Consider the following 21664-nt stretch of genomic DNA (forward strand, 5'->3'; position numbering starts at 1 on the left):
ATACCAGTTATATCTACTAAGAATGCTAAATCCATCAGCCATTCTTCATTGTCAATGTGGGGGTGATGAGAAGGCCAATCTTTTGAGGTCAAAAACACTTTTATTCCAGGTAGCAGATCTCTAAATCTTTAGAGAAATTTACCTCTGCTTAACCACCCGATATCTGTATGCACCAACAGATCAAAGTGTTCTGCTTCACTTTCTTGTAACTGACTTTGAAAGTTTCCTATGAAGACTTCTGGCCTGAATTGAATTTACAATCTTGAAAGAATGTCCATGACTTCTGTCATATTCAACTTTTTATCACAAAGTGCTTGTTGATGAATGACACAATGATAATTAAAGAAGTCAGGAGATCTATCATCACCCCTGCAAAGGGCAATGAATCCACTGGTTCGACCAGTCATTGCAGGTGCTCCATCAGTTGTCATTGATACGAGCTTGTTTACTGGCATCTGTGTCTTGTTGACAAAATCACTGAAAGTGTGAAAAATGTCCTCACCTCGGGTTTTTCCTTTTAATGATAGAACCTTTAGTAAATCCTCCTTTGTGCTCAGATCTTTGAATGCACAGTTGTGATGTATCGATCATGTCAGTAGTTTCATCAACTGCAATGAAAAGAAGACACACTCACATATGTCCTTGTTCAGTTGTTCACCCAAACCCTCAGCCATAAATTCACAGTGCTTCATAACAGTGTTTCTTGATAACTGGACTTCTTTAATAGCAGACATTATTTCAGACTTGTTATTTTAATTTTCAAACAATGATTCTGCTGCTTCTAGAAAAGCCTCCTTGAATATTTCTCCGTCCTGAAACGTTTTTTTGTGCTTTGTGAGTACTTGGCTCACCTTGAACGATACAATGGTTGCTGCCTTTGATTTTGAAGTCGCTCCTGTACAAAGGGCTTGTTGTGCTGAATACTGTGCCTTTATTTCTCGAATTTTCATTTTTCGTAGATCACTTTTGAGAGGAAAATCACCGTCATACTTCTTGTGAAGACTTTTGAAATGCCTTTCAAGATTTTTTTTCCTCACCAGTGCTGGGGATATATGACATATCACTCGATCCAGCTCCAGCACTACTCATTTTAGTTCAGTTGATGTCTAATAACGTGTTAATAACCTGTTCGAAAATGAAAACATTTTACATGAGTGTTAAGCCGCTATTACACGGGCAAGTTTTGCTTTAGCACTAGTCACTGATGTGTACTGGTTGACGCTGCTGTTTGCAGGAAATAATGTAAACAACACTTTACAACTGATGTAATGAAAGGGAACTAAAATAAATGGCACTTTTTCAGTCTTTGATATTGACTATGTGGAATATTTCATTATTATTTGACTATTTGAAGCTGTCAGAACATTTCTTTACAAGACACTGATCCCAACACCTCTACACGTTCAACGTTTGCTGACAACTGTGGAGGCTTGCGAAGGGAACAGAGATGTCAGTTAATATTTGCATTGACAATTATCAGTATGATTCATGGGTGTAGACAAGACACCCTAACTCAGTCAACTTTTTATTTAACAGTCATCAGTATTTGTAAACTAACAAAAGCACACAGTGGCCCTACAAGTAATGACAATTTACAAATCAGGTTTAACAGCAATCACCTATCACCTTTCTGTATGAATGCGTACGGTTCCTGTCCACTGGTCAGTTTCTGCCAATCCCATCCAGACTTAAAGGCTGCCAGTGCATGATAACACAAGAGTGATCTGTCTTTGTAAATAATTGTATGGTGTTCAGACATGTCCATCGTTATGAAAATAAAGATGACTTATTCCCAGAAAAAAAAAAAACTATAATAATCCAAGTATCATGAGCACTTGAATATGCTGTTGCAGCTATTTACATGGGAACTTCTGAAGGACGAATTATTAACAGGCTTGTGATCGACCGATCGACTGGTTGGCCACCCCTGCTATAAGGGATTCTTTGACTATTTAACTTCTAAAATGGAGCACATTCTGCCTATCCTTTCATGTAGATCTCCATCCTTTGAGATTTCAATGTTCACTACCAGCTTTGGGTGTCCTTTTCCTTCACTGACCATCCTGGTGAACTAGCCTTCAACTTTGCTAACCTCCATTACCTAGGGCAACTGGTGTAACATCTTACTTCTATTCCTGACTGTCTTTGAGATACACTCAACATTCTAGATATTTTCCTTATCTTAAAATAGCTTCTATGAAATTAGGTGTTGTGATGTTTCTCCACCAGTTTTTCTCATCCCTCCAACTGCTAACTCTATACAAGGGCTTTATCCGTTCTTGTATGGAGTACTCTTTGCATGTTTGGTTGGGGCTCTACTCATAAAGTCTTGTTAGATAAGGTGGAACCAAAAGCTTTTCTTCTCATCACTCCTCTCCTCTGATTGACTCTTCAGCCTCTTTCTCACTGCTGGAATGTTGCATCTCTTTCTATCTTTGATCACTATTTTCAAGCTAATTGCTCTACTGTTCTTGCTAACTGTATGCCTCCCCTCCTCTTGCAGCCTCACTGCACAAAGCTTTCTTCTTCCTCTCACCCCTATTCTGTCCAGCTCTAATACAATAGTTAACCAGTATTCTCAATCATTCATACCTTTCTCTTGTAAACTCTGGAACTCCCTGCCTGCTTCTGTACTGTTGAACCTCAATAACTCAGACCCTGGTAACTTAGATTTTGCGATAAGTCAGACTGACCCACCCAGGGACTAAAGTCTGAGTTTAGCTGCCTTTCATCTGAATCTCATGCACTCTGTATTTCTGCTTGGAATCATGCCAAGTCTGTTGTTCTTCAACTTGCCAAACACTCCTTCATAAATAGAAAATGTCAACATTTTTCAAACTCAAACTCCCCTCAAGACTTCTGGCATCTGGCCAAAAACATCTCCAATAACATTACTTCTTCTTTCCCTCTTTTTAATTTCATCCTGATGACATCACTGCCATCTCATCTGTCTCTAAAGCAGAACTCTTCTCTCAAATCTTTGCTAAAAACTCCTCCTTGGATGATTTTGGGCTTGTCCCCCCCTCTCCTCCTCCCTCTGACTATTTTGTGCCTACAATCAAAGTTCTTCGTAATGATGTTTTCCATGCCCTCTCTAGCCTAAACCTTTGGAAGGCTTATGAACCTTATGAGGTCCTTCCTATTGTTCTCAAAAACTGTGCTTCTGTTCTTGCACCTTGCCTGGCCAAACTCTTTCAACTATGTCTATTGACTTCTACCTTTCCTTTTTGCTGGAAGTTTGCCTACATTCAGCCTGTTCCTAAAAAGTGTGGCTTCCGTCAAGGTCACTCTACTGGTGATCTGGCATTTTTTACTGATTCTTGGTCATACTTTTTTAGAGATTTCGGTGAAACTTTCGCTGTCACATTAGACATATCAAAAGCTTTTGATAGAGTCTGCCACAAAGCTTTGATTTCAAAACTGCCCTCCTACAGTTTCCATCCTTCTCTCTGCAGCTTTGTTTCAAGTTTCCTTTCCAATCGTTCTATTGCAGCTGTGGTAGACGGCCACTATTCTCCTAAATCTATTAACAATGGTGTTCCTCAGGGTTCAGTCCTATCACTCACTCTTTCTATTATTTATTAATGACCTTAACCAAACTTCTTGCCCTATCCACTCCTACGCTGATGATACCACCCTAAGTCTTTCCACGTCCTTTCAGAGACGACCAACCCTTCAGGAAGTCAATAGATCACACAGGGACGCCACAGAATGCCTCATTTCTGATCTTACTAAGATTTCTGATTGGGGCAGAGAAAACTTTGTAGTTTTCAATGCCTCAAAAACTCAATTCCTCCTCCTATCAACTCAACACAACCTTCCAGACAATTACCTGCTCTTCTTCAATGACACTCAACTGTCTCCCTCTTCCCCACTGAATAACCTTGGTCTGTCCTTTGCTGATAATCTTAACTGGAAACTTCACATCTCATCTCTTACTAAAACAACTTCTATGAAGTTAGGTGTTCTACTGCGTCTCCGCCAATTTTTCTTGCCCCTCCAATTGCTAACTCTGTACAAGGGCCTTATCCGTCCTTGTATGGAGTACTCTTTGCATGTTTAGGGGAATTCCACACATACAGCTTTACTAGATAGGGTGGAATCAAAAGCTTTTTGTCTCATCAGTTCTCCTCCTCTGACTGACTGTCTTCAGCCTCTTTCTCAGCGCCGAAATGTTGCTTCTCTTTCTATCTTTTATTGCTATTTTCATGATAACTGCTTTATTGATCTTGCTAACTGCATGCCTTCCTTCCTCCTATGGCCTCACTGCATCACTGCATAAGTCTTTCTTCGTTCTCTCATCCCATTTCTGTCCAATTCTAGTACAAGAGTTAACCGGTATTTTCAATCATTCATACCTTTCTCAGGTAAACTCTGGAACTCCCTGCCTGCTTATGTATTTCCATCTTCGTATGATTTACTTTCTTTTAAGAAGGAGGTTTCAAGACATTTGTCCCTGTCTTCTGGCTAATTCCTTTGAAATCTTTTAGGGAACTTAGTTAATTTAAAAATTTTTTTTTGTATTTATTTATTTTTAAGTTTCCCTCGCATATAAAAACACACACACACACACACACACACACACACACACACACACACACACACACACACACACACACACACACACACACACACACACACACACACACACAGTGAGACCAATTAAGATATTACTAAAATCACAAGCAGCAGCAGAAGAAGTACTTTATAGAAAAACAAAACTCAGAGAAACAGAAGGTTGCAAAGATATATATATATATATATATATATATATATATATATATATATATATATATATATATATATATATATATATATATATAGAAAAATAGAAACGAGGAGGAAAGGAAGAGACACAATGAACTGGTGGCAGAAGCAAGAGAAAAAATAATGAAAGGTCAGAGAAGGAGAAGAAGGCATTTTTGGAGAATTATAGGAGACAGGATAAGGAAATGGTATATAAAAGAGAAAGAAGAGAAAAAATGGAGCAAGTTTAACTAAAATGATAAGAACAAGAGATTAAAAATGATGTATACAAACATAGATGGGATTTTATCTAGTAAATTAGAATTAAGAGATTACATAAAGAAAGAAGAACCAGATATTGTATGCCTGGTGGAAACAAAGTTAAATGAGGCAATAAAAATAGACATAGATAAAAGGTATAATATATGGAGGAGAGACAGAGTGGGTAAAGGAGGAGGAGGAGTCATGATGATGTTAAGGAAGGAGATAGTGGTAAATCAAGTGGAGTTTGGGAAGGAAAATCAGAAATACTGTATGTTAAGATGCATATTAATAAAAAGGAGTTAACAATCATTGGAACATATGTGCCACCAAAACAAACTCATGGACTAACCAAGAATATAGAGACATGATAGATGACACAATAAGGAGTCTTACAAGAATCATTAAGGAAAGGAGAAAAGTGATATTGGTAGGAGATTTCAACTGTAAGGAGGTGGACTGGGAAAATTATGAAAGTGGTATGGGGAAGATGCCTGGGAGATAGATTCCTGAACCTAATGATAGATAATTTGATGGTCCAAAGAGTAAAGGAAAACACAAGATTCAGAGGAAACGATGAGCCGGCAAGATAAGACCTAGTTTTTACAAGGGATATACCAATTAACGATGATACAAGTGCCCACTGGGAAAGAGTGACCATGTAATATTAGAAATGGATATAGAAGAAGGAAAGGAAGATAGAGATGAATCATACAAAGGAGACCGATTAAATTACAGAAAGGCTGATATTGAGAATCTCAAGAACTATTTTAAAAACGTAAACTGGGAGGAGATGGAAAACTCATTAACGGTTCAAGAGAAATATAACTTATTTTTGGAAATATACAAAACTGGGGTCAGGGAATATGTCCAAAATATAGACCTAAAGAAGAAGGAAAGAAAGATTGGTTTAATGCAAGATGTGCTAGGGCAAAGGAGAAACGAGATGGAGCATGGAAAAGGTGGAGAAGAAACAGAAATCCAGAAAATAAGGAAAACTTCAAAACAGCAAGAAATGAATATGCTAAGGTGAGAAAGGAAGAAGAAAAGAACTATGAAAAGGACATTGTCGAAAAATGTAAGGAACAACCAAAATTGTTCTACAGATTCATAAATGGAAAAATAAGACAAAAAGAAACAATAGAAAGGTTAAAAGGAGAGAACGGAATGGTGGAAGACCCAAAAAGTATGGCAGAACTGTTAAATAGTAAATTTCATGAGGTCTTTACTAAGGAATCCAAATTTGAAAGACCACAGGGTAATAGAGAGACTGTCTATATGAAAGAGATTAAAGTAACCAAGCTTGAAATAAAAAAGTTGATGACGGAACTAGATGAGGAAAAGGCAATGGGACCGGATGAAGTCTCAGGCAGAATACTGAAAGAATGTAGGGAAGAACTAGCAAGTCCAATATACAACATCATAAAATGCTCAATAGAAAATGGAACAGTGCCAGTGGAGTGGAAAAGAGCTGAGGTGGTTCCCATATATAAGAGTGGAAGGAAGGAAGAACCTTTAAATTACAGACCGGTATCACTAACTAGTGTAATATGCAAGATGTGTGAAAAGTAATAAAGAAGCAATGGATTGAGTTTCTTGAAGACAACAAATTATTATCAAATAGCCAATTTGGTTTTAGAAAAGGTCGGTCATGTGTAACAAATTTATTGAGTTTCTACTCTAGAATAGTTGATAAAGTACAAGAGAGAGAGGATGGATTGACTGTATTTATTTAGATTTAAAAAGGCTTTTGATAAAGTGCCACATGAAAGATTACTATGGAAGTTAGAGGAGAAGGGTGGCTTAAAAGGAAGCACATTGAGATGGATGAAGAATTACTTGGGGAGAGAAATAAGGACGATAGTTAAAGATATGAAGTCCAAGTGGAGAACAGTAGACAGCAGAGTGCCACAGGGTCAGTATTGGCACCAATACTTTTTCTCGTATATATAAATGACATGCCAGAGGGAGTGAACAGCTACATAAATCTGTTTATGGACGATGCGAAACTGTGCAGAGTCATTAAACAAAAGAGGATTGTGAAATACTACAGGAAGACTTAAACAAGATCTGGAAATGGAGTAAAAATGGGAGATGGAATTCAATGTGGACAAAAGCCATGTCATGGAAATGGGAAAAGTGAAAGACGACCAGTGGGAATCTATAAGATGGGAGATGGAGTAGAACTAGAAAAAGTAAAAAGGAAAAGGACTTGGGAGTGACAATGGAAGAAAACAATCAACCGGTAAGCCATATTGATAGAATTTTCAGAGAGACGATAATTTGCTAAGGAATATTGGATTAGCATTTCACTATATGGACAAAGAAATGATGAAGAAATTGATAAGTACTAAAATAAGACCTAGATTGGAATATGCAGGAGTTGTGTGGACTCCCATAAAAAGAAACACATAAGGAAATTAGAGAGACTACAAAAATGGCTACAAGAATGTTTCCAGAATTTAAAGGGATGACATATGAGGAGAGACTAAAACCTATGGATCTACCAACCCTGGAACAGAGAAGAGAGAGAGAGGGGATCTGATACAAGTTTATAAATTGATTAACAGAATGGATCAAGTGGATAATGAGAAACTGATCCTGAGAGAAGAATATGACATTAGAAGCACAAGATCGCATAGTAAGAAACTGAGGAAGGGAAGATGTCTGATAGATGTTAAAAAATTTAGTTTCCCACAAAGATGTGTTGAGACTTGGAACAGTTTGAGTGAGGAAGTGGTGTCAGCAAAGAGTGTACATAGTTTTAAAGAAAAATTGGATAAGTGTAGATATGGAGACGGAGGCACACGAGCATAAAGCCTAGGCCCTGTAAAACTACAACTAGGTAAATACACACACACAGAGAGAGAGAGAGAGAGAGAGAGAGAGAGAGAGAGAGAGAGAGAGAGAGAGAGAGAGAGAGAGGTGCTAATCACTACTGCCTTCGTCTCCTTCTTTCCTTTCCCCTGTCACTTTTCCCCTTGTGTCTTTAGAAGGAGAGAGCAGGTGAGGACAGGGTAGCAGGTCATGGTCACAAACCAATTAGGGCTCGTTTTATGGAAGAGGTTGGCAGACACGTGTTCAACCTTGTAGAGGGAAATGAAACCTAAAAAAATTGTTAATTCATTTGGTTGATTCCCCTAAACTTTTTGCAATGAGGATTTTGAAAAAGCCATCAGCAGCATCACGGAAATCTGTTGTTTTACGACTGAACTGGACACTGAGTCATTATTATTGTGTTTAAGTGAGATAATGATACTATGAAGTAATAATTACTCATCTTGTCCAGCTTTATACTTCTGTCGAAACGTAATCTTTTATGTTTTATTGTGTGTTATGTTGTGTAGTTGTGATGATGAAGTTAGTAAAAAAAATAGTGTTTGAAAATATCATAGCAGTCTTGTGATATGGACAGAGGGGTGGAAAAGCGTGTTAGTGAGAAGGTGTGAAGTGGTGTGAGGTGAGGTGAGGGTCTGGGAGGGTGAGATAACACACCTGATGGAGGGGAGGTGAGGGCTCAAGGTCAAGCTGTCAGCCACAGCTGTCTGTAGTTATATATTTGTTTCCTGTGTTCTTTTCTGGATGTTTCTGATTCTAATGGTCCTGAAATTTGTGCCTCTAAGGACATTATTTCTAAAGAATTTGAGACGTCTGGCCACATACTGAGTCACTGAGAGAGAGAGAGAGAGAGAGAGAGAGAGAGAGAGAGAGAGAGAGAGAGAGACAGACCAAAGGTAAAAATTTATTGAGAGAAAAATGTTGATATAAATTTTTATGCGTAGACACAAGTATTAAGTGATACATAATTTTTTAGGGCGTGACGAAACTACATGAGACATTTAAAAATGGCTTCCTGATGGCAAGGGTATTTAATTATAAAAAAAAACCACACCATGTAGTAATGTAGGGTCTGAAGGTTTCAGAGAAGCAATAATCCCAAAATAAATTCTGCACCACCCTCCCTAAAGTCCGAGTTGAACTACCCGCCCGTTTTTTGTTGTTCGGGGGTAGAATTTGTATGTTGGACACTCATGTTTGTCGGACCAGCCGTTCCCCCCATTTGTCTGAGTTAGCAAAGGTCAACAGTATTCCCATCTTCCTATGACTTGACTTATTTTAAAAGGGAGGTTTCATGACATTTGTCCCTGAATTTTAGATAACTCATATGATCTTTAAGGGAACTGTTAACCTATGGTCTGACTAGTTTATGAAGATCGTTTAGGCATTTGCTTTTTCAGGGATTTCCCAGCGTGCCTGCCAAACCTTGTGCTGGGCAAATTATGGGATTAGAGCCTATATGTTAATGAGAACCTTGCTTCCCACACACCACCTCTCTCTCTCTCTCTCTCTCTCTCTCTCTCTCTCTCTCTCTCTCTCTCCCATGGATTAACATGATCACTTTGACCTGTGACCTCACTTGGTCACCCAAAGGGATGTGACAACGCTCGGAGGAAACATTGTCAAGTATTGTTGTGTTTGCAAAAACAACGCAAAATATATTTAAAAATAAACACAAATTACTCTAACTTGCCTTTTTAGAGCATCACAATGTATATGTACTACAACACCATTCAGTTATGAAGTATTAAGTACCTGAGTTGAGATGCATATTGGTACATGTGTGACAGTGCTGCAGGCCGGGAAATCCCTGAAAAAGCCAACACCTAAATGATCTTCATAAAATTGTTAGACTGTAGTGGGCTTCTTTTTTCCAATTTTTGTTGACTTTGGCCAGGTGCCCCTCCTGCATGAAAATCCTTTAATCCTTCTGCTTATGCTGTTATCTCTTTGTTGGGCTCTTGCGATCACAATCTCATCTGTATCTTGTCCTATTTTTCCAATCCCTCCTCGGGATCCCACTAAGTGGAGGTGCCTCTGGGGTTTCACTTCTGTTAGTTAGGTGGACCAGAGGAGGTATTATGCTGATTTCCCTTGGAATGATTACTATTTCCACGTGAGACACCCATCTCTGTGTGCTGAGCACATAACAGAAGTGATAGTGTTTGGCATGGTGGGGTACATTCCTTATTCCTTTCCTCAACCCAAACCTTCTAACTACGCCTTGGTTTAACACAGCCTGTTCTCATGCTATACATGATAGAGAGCTTGCCCACAAAAGGTACTTGAGCCTTCTATCACCTGAATCTCGTGCTCTTTATATTTCTGCTTGGAATCATACCAAGTTTGTTTTTCAACTTCCCAACCACTGTTTCATGTTAAAATCTTTAAAACTCCAACTCCCCTCAAGATTTCTGGATCTGGCCAAAAACATCTCTAATAACTATACTTTTTCATCTTTCCCTCTTTCATCCTGATGGCATCACTGCCATTGCTTCTGTCTCTAAAGCTGAACTTTTCTCTCAAACTTTTGCTAATAGCTCTATCTTGTATGATTCTAGGCTTGTTTCTCCATGCTTCCGTGTTTGCACCTTGACTGGCAAAATTCTTTAAGCTCTGTCTATCAGCGTACCTTTCCTTCTTGCTGAATGTTTGCCTACGTTCAGCTTGTTCCTAAAAAGGGTGACTGTTCTAATCCCTCAAACTACCACCCTATAGCTTTGATCTCTTGCTTGTCTAAAGTTTTTGAATCTATCATCAATAGGAAAATTCTAAAACATCTGTCACTTCACAATGTTCTACCTGACTGCCATTATGGCTTCTACCAAGGCTGCTCTTCTGGTGATCTGGCTTTCCTTTCTGAGTCTTGGTCATCCCCTTTTAGAGATTTCGGTCAAACTTTTGCTGTTGGGAAGGAGCTTTGTGAATTAACCTAACTTGGGTCATATTTCGCTTATAGTAAGTCCAATTGGCTTGAAACTTTAGTATGTTGGTTGTGGGTGTACTTGTAGGTTATTCTATAAATTTCATTAAGTATGGGTTAATGATATAGGAGATACAAACAATGTTTTGTTTTTTCCATTTTTTTTTATTTTCTCAAAATTCAATTTTCAGTTAATTGCTTTACCATAGAAACTTTGTGTGTATATATATATATATATATATATATATATATATATATATATATATATATATATATATATATATATATATATATATATGCAACTTTTGTTCTTTAAAATGATAACAGATGAAGATGGGTCAGAGATTATACTGATTTAGAGTAAATTTTGTAAGTGTAAAAAATAACTATTAGATATTTGCTCCTTAAGATTTTTCTAATTTCGTCCTTGTTTTGCTATTTGTATTCATCTGATTGACATGAAATTTTCACTCATGATTGTGTATACAATGGTGACTTCCTGGAGCATGATAGGCTGATAATGCATCTCTAGAAAATATTATTCACTTGTAAGTCTGGGTGTTGCAAGGCAGCATCAGCAATGTCATGGCAATTTGCTGTATTATGACATATCTGAGTCTTGATTAGTGTGTTGAGGTGAGACAGGGACACTATGAAGTTATTTATTACTTGTCTGGTTCAAATTCATATCTCTGTGTCAAAATAATCTTTAGTTGTTGTCATGATTTTTTTGGGTTGTATAATGATAATAGGCTAGTTGTGATGGTAAAGCTAGTCATGAAACAAGTGCTTAGGCAGCTTACAACATGTGTGAAGCCAGCCAAGCCAGTGTGGTGGTGGTGGGGTGAGGCAACGCGTTGTGGCCCATGTGTATGTAGTGAAGATGACACGTATCTCAGATGTAGCTTATCACAGCTATCAGCAACAGCCGTGTTTTATTTCTTGTTGTCTTGGCTGCTTTATTACTTCTTCAAGTTTCTGATTCTAAATTTTGTCAATTCATGTTTGTAAGGACATTATTACTGAAAAAGTACAGAGCTATAACATGCCTACCTATCCCCTCCATGTCTCACCACATATGGACTGTGAAGAGGGAATGTGGCACACTCCCTCTCTCTGGTGATGGTAAGGAGGCCATAGGGTGAAATTTATCAAGAGAAATATTTTTATAAAATCTATTACGTTGAAACAAACATTGAGTGATACTTGCTTTTTTCCTCATGACTCAGGTGATGATGCAGGAGTGCAGGACATTTAAAATGGCTTCCTGGGAGAAATGTCATTTAGTTTTTGCAATTAAACACCACAGAACGATAATTTATGGTCTCAAGCACCAGATGAGTGAAAAATATTCAGAAATGAAATAAATAAAAAAAAAAAATCACAACAAATCCAATTTCACCATACCCCTTAAACATATCAAAAGTTTTTGATTGAGTTTGCCACAAAGCTTTGATTTAAAAACTTCCCTCTCACGGTTTCTATCCTTCTCTCTGCAACTTTATCTCAAGCTTCATTCCTTTCTGACTGTTCTATTGCTGCTGTGGTAGACGGCCACTGTTTTCCTAAATCTATTAAGAGTGATGTTCCTCAGGGTTCTGTCCTGTCACCCACTTTCTTCCTATTATTCATTAATGATCATCTTAACCAAACTTCTTGCCCTATCCAGTCTTAACACTGATACCACCCTACACCTTTCCACATCTTTTCAGAGACAACTAACCCTTCAGGAAGGTAACAGTTCCTGCAAGAATGCCACAGAATGCCTGACCTCTGATCTTTTTAAGATTTCTGATTGGGGCAGAGAAAACCTAGTGTGTTCAATGCCTCAAAAACCCAATTCCTCCATCTATCAACTCAACACAACCTTTCAGACAATTATCCCTTCTTCATTGACACTCAACTGTCCCCTTCTTTTACATTGAATATTCTTGGTCTATTCTTTATTCATAATCTAAATTGGAAACCTCATATCTCATCTCTTGCTAAAACATCTTCTATTAAGTTAGGTATTAAGTTAGGCGCTCTGAGGCATATCTGCCAGTTTTTCTCACTCCTTTAACTGCTAACTTTGTAGAAGGGCCCTTATCTGTCCATGTATGGAGTACTCTTTGCATGTTTAGGCAGGTTCCACTCATATTGTTTTATTAGATGGGGAGGAATCAAAAGCTTTTCTAGTCACCAACTCCCCTCCTCTGACTAACTGTCTTCAGTGTCTTTCTTACTGCCAGAATGTTGCATCTCTTGCTATCTTTTATTGCTATTTTCATGCTAACTGCTCTTCAGATCTTGCTAACTAGATGCCTTCCCTCCTGCGGCCTTGCTGCTCAAGGCTTTCTTTTTCTTACCACCCTTAATCTGTCCAGTTCTCTAATCCAAGAGTTAACCTATACTCTCAATCATTCATACTTCTCTCTGGTAAACTCTATAACTGCCAGCCTGCTTTTGTATTTCTAGCTTCCTGTGACTTGACTTCATTTGACCCGTTAAGTATTACTTACCGTATTTTACGGCTTACAAGACGCACTTTTTTTTCCTAAAAAATACCCTGAAAAATACTAGTGCATCTTTCAAGATGAATGTTGTATTGTAAGGCAGCATCCAACCTCAAGTGAGCTTGAACACTTGACAGATAGCAACCTGGATTTGTATGTTGAGTCATTACATTATGATGTTAGGTTAAGTACCATTTAATTTAGCCTTTTATATTGTGTAAACTCAGTACTTAGGTGTTACAAGTATTTCCAATACCACAATCCTTCCTGCAGCCTACTCAGCGTGTGGAGAAAACGGGCTGCTTCCTCGTCTCATTGCAACACACACATACATGCACACGAACGCACAGACATCATGCCAGGTGCCTTTATACCTTTATTAATAGAACATCCAAGTGGCTTACTCATTCAAGCAAGAGTCAAAACTCCACTTGGGAATTGTATTCATATTGATAAAGCCTATGAAGCTCGACTGCAAAATAAAATAAATACAAACTGCAGCACTGACGTGTTCGGTTTTGGCGATCAGACAAGTGATTCCGTAATGTAAACAACAGGTCCAAAACATGCTGTCGCCTGCCACTAATACGAGGAGATGGACTGTTTCACTGTGTATATGTATTTACCTAAGGTGTTTTTATTTACATAGTTTTAAATTTGTGGTGAGTGCTCCAGCAAATTTGTAATGAGTGGTGAAACAATAGTGTCTTGCAGACTCCTTGCTTCTTATGTTTTTGTGTTCAGTGGTTGGGTATATGGTGAATGCGTTCTTGTATGAGTATGACTTTTTTTCTTAGAAATTTCTTTCAAATATTAGAGTGCGTCTTCCAAGATGCAGCGTCTTGCAAGCCGTAAAATACGGTAACTACATACAGTGGAGACTCAATACTCAAACGTTTAAATAGTCGAACTTTTCTGTAGTGGAACGCAAAAGTTCGACTTAATACTTGTAAAAAATGCAGTAATACCTCGAGATACAAATGCCCCAACATACAATTTTTTTGATATACGACGAAAAATTTAGTATGCTTTACGCCTCAAAATACGAAGATATTTCTAAGATACGAATAGCCATCGGTAGATGGCGCAGTGATTGCTTGGCTACCCTCGTCCACCTGAACATTCAATTTGGGTCGTGTATCGTTGTTCATCCTTTATGCATGTATTTGTCTGTGCTCCTCGGCAGTGTGTATTTTTTCTTAAGTTTTGTGAACTCAGGACCTTGTGATCATGGGTCCCAAAAGTAAAAATAAGGAGGCTGAAAAGAAGAAACTTAAGAAGAGTCTCGTAATGGATATGAAACACAAGATACAGGCAACCCACGTTTAACGAAGGTTCACACAACGAAATTTCGCTACAACGAAGGTTTCATTTTACTACCATCTGCTTGTTTAACGAACACCAAACTCGCTTTAACGAAGTTTATCCAGGTAATTTTTTTCCAAATTTGAAAGCCCCACCATATCACGCAAGCTGACAGGCTTTTGAATACACCAGGAGCTGCTGGTACTAAGGCCTGCCTCAGGAAAAATCCTGGGACACCTATAGAATAAAGATCAAGATCAAGATCAAGCCTCTCGTGGACAACACGCGCAACACTCACTCCCTAGTCAAAACATAACAGCGTCAGCAGCAGCTTGTCTTCCCTAGCTCAACTTACCACCAAAACGCCTGCAATTGGCCTAGTGTTCGTAAGAAGACCAGGAAGTCTCTTACTCTCCAAATGAAGCTAGATATTATTCACAGACATGAGAGAGGCCAGAAAACTACAGCAGTGCTGGCCACTATCTTGACTCCATATTATACTGTCTCTATTTTCAAGTCAGCAGACTCTATTAAGGAGGCTGGTGAGACCGTATCTTCCTTGCAAGCTAAAAGAACCACCTGAACTCTTGACTCTACAATGGATAAAATGGAAAGCCTTGTGGAAATGTGGTACATAAGTTTTGTATGCAATACAATGATGCGCACTTTGTTTACATTCCACAGGTTGTCGGTTAGTGTCTTTCCCATTTCACTCTTCCTCCCTTCATAAAGTTAAGATCATCAACATTATAAAGTTACATACATACATACATTAGTGTACATTATAATGACTTAAATTAAACTACCTAAATGTTTAACTTCATAATTCTTACTTTCATTAAACCTTTTACTGTTCTATGATGCACTCTCGCTTTGCTTACTCTCAATGGAAGTTCAAATCAGGGGTTAAACTTGTTATAATCGGTTCGCTTAACGAAGTTTCGCTTAACGAAGTGTTTTTTAGGAACGTAACCCCTTCGTTAAACGGGGGTTGCCTGTAATTACAAAATATGAACTTGGTGTGCGTATCTGTGACTTGGCCCTTTGAACTAACACTAGTAGTAACTATAAAGTCAAACCATTGTTGGTGTATCATTCTGAGAACCCCAGGGCCTTTAAAGTACATAAGATGTTAAAAGAGAAACTCCAGTTCATGTGGCGTGCCAATAGTAAGGCATGGGTAACTTGCCAATTCCTCCTCTTTACTACATATACAAAGTTCTGTCACAGCGTCGGTAAGTACGATTGCATCTTTAACATGCATTTTGCTCGCGCTAACTTGGCAGGTTTGGCGAGAAGCACACAAAATAGCCTGTATTCACATACTGATTACACTGGAAATTCAATAAACAAGTGAGTACAAATGGTGTTCTGCCCAAAAACAACTCTTCATTTTTGCAATGCAAAAAAAAACAAGTCACTAGATACTATGGTTACCAAAATATCACAGGTTGAATGAGGTGGTATCATCGGTTTACGTGGCCTTGCGTTCGATCGGGTTCAGCGGCCTTGGCTAGAGCGATAGAAATGGGGCCCTTTTTCTCTCTCTCTCTCTCTCTCTCTCTCTCTCTCTCTCTCTCTCTCTCTCTCTCTCTCTCTCTCTCTCTCTCTCTCTCTCTCTCTCTCTCTCTCTCTCTCTCTCTCTCTCTCTCTCTCTCTCTCTCTCTCTCTCTCTCTCTCTCTCTCTCTCTCTCTCTCTCTCTCTCTCTCTCTCTCTCTCTCTCTCTTTTTTTTTTTTTTTTATTTAAACATAATTTATACAGAAGAACATGTACCCAAAGGCGCACTGTCGTGTGCTACCTATTCTAAGGGTACTACAATCTATTTCTCTACAATATTTACAAGACTTAAAATAGATAATATACAAGATGGAGCACTGTTCTTTTCACTTCACTAGCACTATTCACGCACTGCACTACACTGAGTGTCACGTCACAAAGAGTGTCAGAGGAGTTGGCAGTGTCTGTCTCCACTTATGTGCCATCAGTTTGACACTGTGTGTGTTCATCTCCCGGACGTGAGGCACCGCGGCCGTGAACAAGTTCCACATCCTGGAGACGCGTCCTGCGAAGGTGCGTTGATGCTGACACCCGTGGGATCGCGGCTCTCTCTCTCTCTCTCTCTCTCTCTCTCTCTCTCTCTCTCTCTCTCTCTCTCTCTCTCTCTCTCTCTCTCTCTCTCTCTCTCTCTCTCTCTCTCTCTCTCTCTCTCTCTCTCTCTCTCTCTCTCTCTCTCTCTCTCTCTCTCTCTCTCTCTCTCTCTCTCTCTCTCTCTCTCTCTCTCTCTCTCTCTCTCTCTCTCTCTCTCTCTCTCTCTCTCTCTCTCTCTCTCTCTCTCTCTCTCTCTCTCTCTCTCTCTCTCTCTCTCTCTCTCTCTCTCTCTCTCTCTCTCTCTCTCTCTCTCTCTCTCTCTCTCTCTCTCTCTCTCTCTCTCTCTCTCTCTCTCTCTCTCTCTCTCTCCTGTCCTGATACCACTTTTATTCAAAAGTAGTCTCCCCACAACACAACATGGCAAGAGGGCCGAGGTGTAGAAGTAAGGCGGGAGAGGTGGTGGAATTGGACCTAAATGTCTATCGACGTGCTCCATGTCATGCGTGATGAACGTCTATCGATGTGTCCCGAGTTTTGCGGTTAAGTTGTTATTTGGGGCAATATAGTACATTTATATAATGCATACAATAAACATTGTATTTATCTTATATTAAATCTATATTTAGGTGGTATTTAAAACATGTTAATTTTTTTTTGAGGGGGTGTAAATTCCTATCACTAGAACGAATGAATTCTATTTCCATTAATTTCTATGGGAAAAATTGAAGTGATATACGATTATTTTTTTATGCAAAGATTGTCACAGAACGAATTACATTCGTATGTCGAAGTACCACTGTACCTATTAGTTGAACATCTGCCCACATGGTTGTAAACAAAAAAAAGGCCTTATCCTTCCCGCTGACCAACATGCCTCACCGGTCCACCACAGCCAGTTGATCCTTCGCTGTCGTAAGAATAGCATTGTCCTGCACTTTGATCCTTCCCACCGCCCCACACGCCCCACCGGTCCACCACAGCCGATTGATCCTTCACTGTTGTAAGAATAACATTGTCCTGCATTTACTCAGGTTTTTTTTTTTTTTTTAGAAGCTTACATTGGTACCGAAGAGGCTTGTTAGTGGTGAGAATGAGCCTATAAGAAAGAATGTAGTGACAACCATCGAAAGGTAAAAGGAGATTATTGATAAATAGGAGAAAAAAAGGAAGAATAACCGATTTTGCAGCTGAGTACTGTATAGCTAAATCTACAGTAGCCACAATACTGAAGAAGACAGAGCTCATTAAAAGAGCTGATGTGGCTATTGGTGTGAAAAGACAATTTAAGCGACCTGCGGCAGTGGAAGAAAAAAAATTGTTGATTGGATAAACCAAAGGCAGATGGCTGGTGATTCTTTGTCAGAGGGCATAATTTGTGCGAAGGTTAGGCTGCTCTATCATGATCTTATTTCTGAAACTATATCTGACTCCAATGATGATTTTAAAGCAAGTAAAGGGTGGTTTGTGAATTTCAAGAAAAGAACTGGAATGAATTCTGTTGTGATTCACGGCGAGCCCGCAAGTGCTGACAGAGTTGCCACTGAGTAATTTGTGCCTGAATTTAAGAAATTTGTGGATAAGGAGCCCACAACAGGTCTTTAATTGTTATGAAACTGGCCTGTTTTGGAAAAAAAAAAAAAAAAAACTACCAAACATGATCTATAATAAAGGAAGAGAAGTGTTTGCCAGGACACAAGCCCATGAAAGACAAGCCAACCCTGCTTCTGTGCTCCAATGCCAGCGGTGACTGCAAAATTAAACCGCTGCTTTTTTCTAAACTTGGGTTTGGCAATGGCTGGAACAAATTACCTGATTTACAGGTATCAATAGTCAAACTTTTTAATACTCGAACAGCCATTTGGAATGAATTAAGTTCGAGTATTGAGTCTCCACTGTATAGGGGGCTCCCAGAAGTTACAAAAAATCAAATTTTTTTCTTTTCCCAAACAACCATAAGTAAACCAAGAAACACAATGAAAACATTTAAAGGGATCAGTGCACCATTTTAAAATCCCTGCACTAGGGTGCCATACCAGGAATTCCTCATCTGTACTATTGCCACATCTGCTCCCTTTGCTTCTGATGTGCTTCTTATGTTGTCTTCCAACATATTTTATATGCAATCATTAGTTTATTTTGTAAAACTATATACATAAACTGAGTAACCTCATTCTCAAAACAAAAATCATACATATAACATAAATTCAATTTTTGATAATTTCATGAGTCACACAATGAACATGTATGCATTTGCTAACATTATTTCTAGTTTTTTTGTTTTTTTTCTCTTTATTTTTTTTTTCTTCCATACACTCGACCCTCGAAACAACGGACCTCCCATCAGCGGATTTCGGAAACTATGTACAAATTCTGGAGTTCGGTTTAATTTAAGGACGAATATTAAAATGCGTGTGATTGTCAGTTCCCGGCAAATTATTGTCCGGTAGGTGGCGGGTTGGTCGCATCATCAGCTGTTGGCCGCCATGTTTTATCTTTAGTCCGTGCTCATGTCATCTATTTCAGGTTATTTGTTGTACTTAATGCTTTATAATACTGCTTGAATGATTTCTTAATGATTACACAGTATTTTACATACATTTTATACAGTTTTTTACGTTCTTTTGCAAAGAACGGACTTTTGCACTCTACGGACAGGGTCGTGCACGCATTTGTCCGTTGTTTCGAGGGTCGAGTGTATTTCAAGCTGTGTAGTGTTCAGGGTTCTTAGAATTATACTAGCATGTGGTACTCTTCAAAACAGGGCTCCATGTAGAAAACACCCAGAATTCCCATATCTTTTAGGAAAATGTGCCTGACACTCCTAGGAAACTAATGCCAATACAAGACAAATAATTAATAATAATTATAAAACATTTGATATGGAGTGTTCAGGGTTCTTAAATTATACTAGCATGTGGTACTCTTCAAAACAGGGCTCCATGTATTCCCATATCTTTTAGGAAAATGTGCCTGACACTCTAGGAAACTCTACAAGACAAATAATTAATAATAATTATAAAACATCTCTCTCTCTCTCTCTCTCTCTCTCTCTCTCTCTCTCTCTCTCTCTCTCTCTCTCTCTCTCTCTCTCTCTCTCTCTCTCTCTCTCTCTCTCTCTCTCTCTCTCTCTCTCTCTCTCTCTTGGCTAGTTTTTCCCCGCATATATAAAAAGAAAAAATAATAATACTAAATGTATTGGTACACAGATTAGGCTCTGATGTAACAGTGCAGGACATTTAAATATGACCTTCAGGGGGAAGGGGCTTCAATTTTATGAAAAGAGGTTCAATTTTAGAAAGTATTATCTGAAAAATATCATTAGATCCCTTCCTTAAGCCATACTTTGGCATAGATCCTTGCTATATACAAAAATTGGTATCATTGCACAGAGCAAGCAGTGTATTACAAAAAGAATGTTTTACAAAGGAACTCTTGTCTGAGTGCTTCCTTTGCCAGTCAGTGATTGGCTTCTGGGTAGGCATTACTCCAAACTATCTAGCAATTAGCTGTCGGGTTGGTTTGGCTTGACATCATCTCTCTATCATCTCTTCTCTACCTTCCCTACTATTGTGCCTGTGCTCCAGGGCCCTTGGTGGGAAGTGTCAATAAGAGTTAGGAAACAACATTTTTTGTTAGGACTTTCTACCTTCTAGCATTTCTTGGGAGTCAAAACCACTACCACTGGATAGAAGGGTGAAAATAGTCTTTTATGCAATAAATCAAGTTTGGACAAGATTGGCACATGACTCCCCTTCACAGTGGTTAAGTTCTGATATTCTTTAATGGTCAATATAAACTTAAATTGAATGTATTATCTATGTGTTCTTTTGTCCAAGATCTTTTTATTTCAGCTGGTAGTTTTACTTTACAATTGCATGTATTTCCTGTTTGCTTTTTTGTCCTAGATTCTTAGTTTAGATGTGGTTTAGGAAGTGTATTATGTAGTTATAAAACATCAGTAACTAATGATAGCAATAGCAAGTGATAGTTATGGAATATTTCTCTTTTATCAGCCTCAGACCCGGTCCTCTGCTAAGCACATGGAAGAAAGTCGTGAGAGGGATGACCCACTCCCATCCAGGAAGACAGGGACCCCCACCAGGAAAGCAAAAGGTGGTGCTGAGCGTCCCAGTGCTAACAGTTCAATCTCTACTGTATCTGTAGCTGTCCCAGCATCTACCACCACTTCCACCAGCTCCACTGTTACTACTACCACTGGGACTGGCAGTAGCAATAGCAGTGTTTGCAGTAATACACCAGGGGGAACAGCAGGTTCCACTGGTGGAACTTCATCTGCTGTGGCTTCTGCTGTACCTTCATCCTCTTCTTCATCTTCTTCATCCTCATCCTCCACCACCTCTTCCTTGGGTGGTACTACCACCCGCACACCTACCCCCACCCTCACCCCAACCCCAACCCCAGACCAGGATGAGGATGATGATGATGAAGATGACTCAAGTACCCACACCCCAACTAGTTTGGGTACTTTTGGCAGTCATGCTGTTGATAAGAAGGCCAAGAAAAGCAAGATGGCTAAAGGAGGACCTGGGCTACCTCTTTCTGCAGCATCACCAACAATTGAGGATTCAGCAGGTGCAAGAAAACGTGGTAGAAAAAAGAAAGTGGAAGGGGAACTGGAGCCTCCCACGTAAGTTATTGAGATATATATATATATATATATATATATATATATATATATATATATATATATATATATATATATATATATATATATATATATACATACACACACACACACACACACACACACACACACACACACACACACACACACACACACACACACACACACACACACACACCGCATAGTGTAGTGGTTAGCACGCTCGACTCACAATCGAGAGGCCTGGGTTCGAGTCCCAGAAAGCGGCGAGGCAAATGGGCAAGCCTCTTAATGTGTGGCCCCTGTTCACCTAGCAGTAAATAGGTACGGGATGTAACTTGAGTGGTTGTGGCCTCGCTTTCCCAGTGTGTAGAGTGTGTTG

At 39.0% G+C, this 21664-nt stretch overlaps 1 protein-coding gene across 1 annotated transcript in view; it reads left to right on the plus strand.

Moving 5' to 3' along the window:
• LOC123519807 (serine-rich adhesin for platelets-like) overlaps nt 1–21664 on the plus strand; it is a 108901-nt gene that overhangs the window by 35413 nt on the left and 51824 nt on the right. Inside the window, exon 13 of the mRNA XM_045281325.1 lies at nt 20672–21306. Within this exon, the coding sequence (XP_045137260.1) occupies nt 20672–21306 (635 nt within the window). The remainder of the gene's footprint in view (nt 1–20671; nt 21307–21664) is intronic.

This window comes from Portunus trituberculatus, chromosome 46 (assembly GCF_017591435.1).
Source record: "Portunus trituberculatus isolate SZX2019 chromosome 46, ASM1759143v1, whole genome shotgun sequence".
Lineage (NCBI taxonomy): Eukaryota > Metazoa > Arthropoda > Malacostraca > Decapoda > Portunidae > Portunus > Portunus trituberculatus.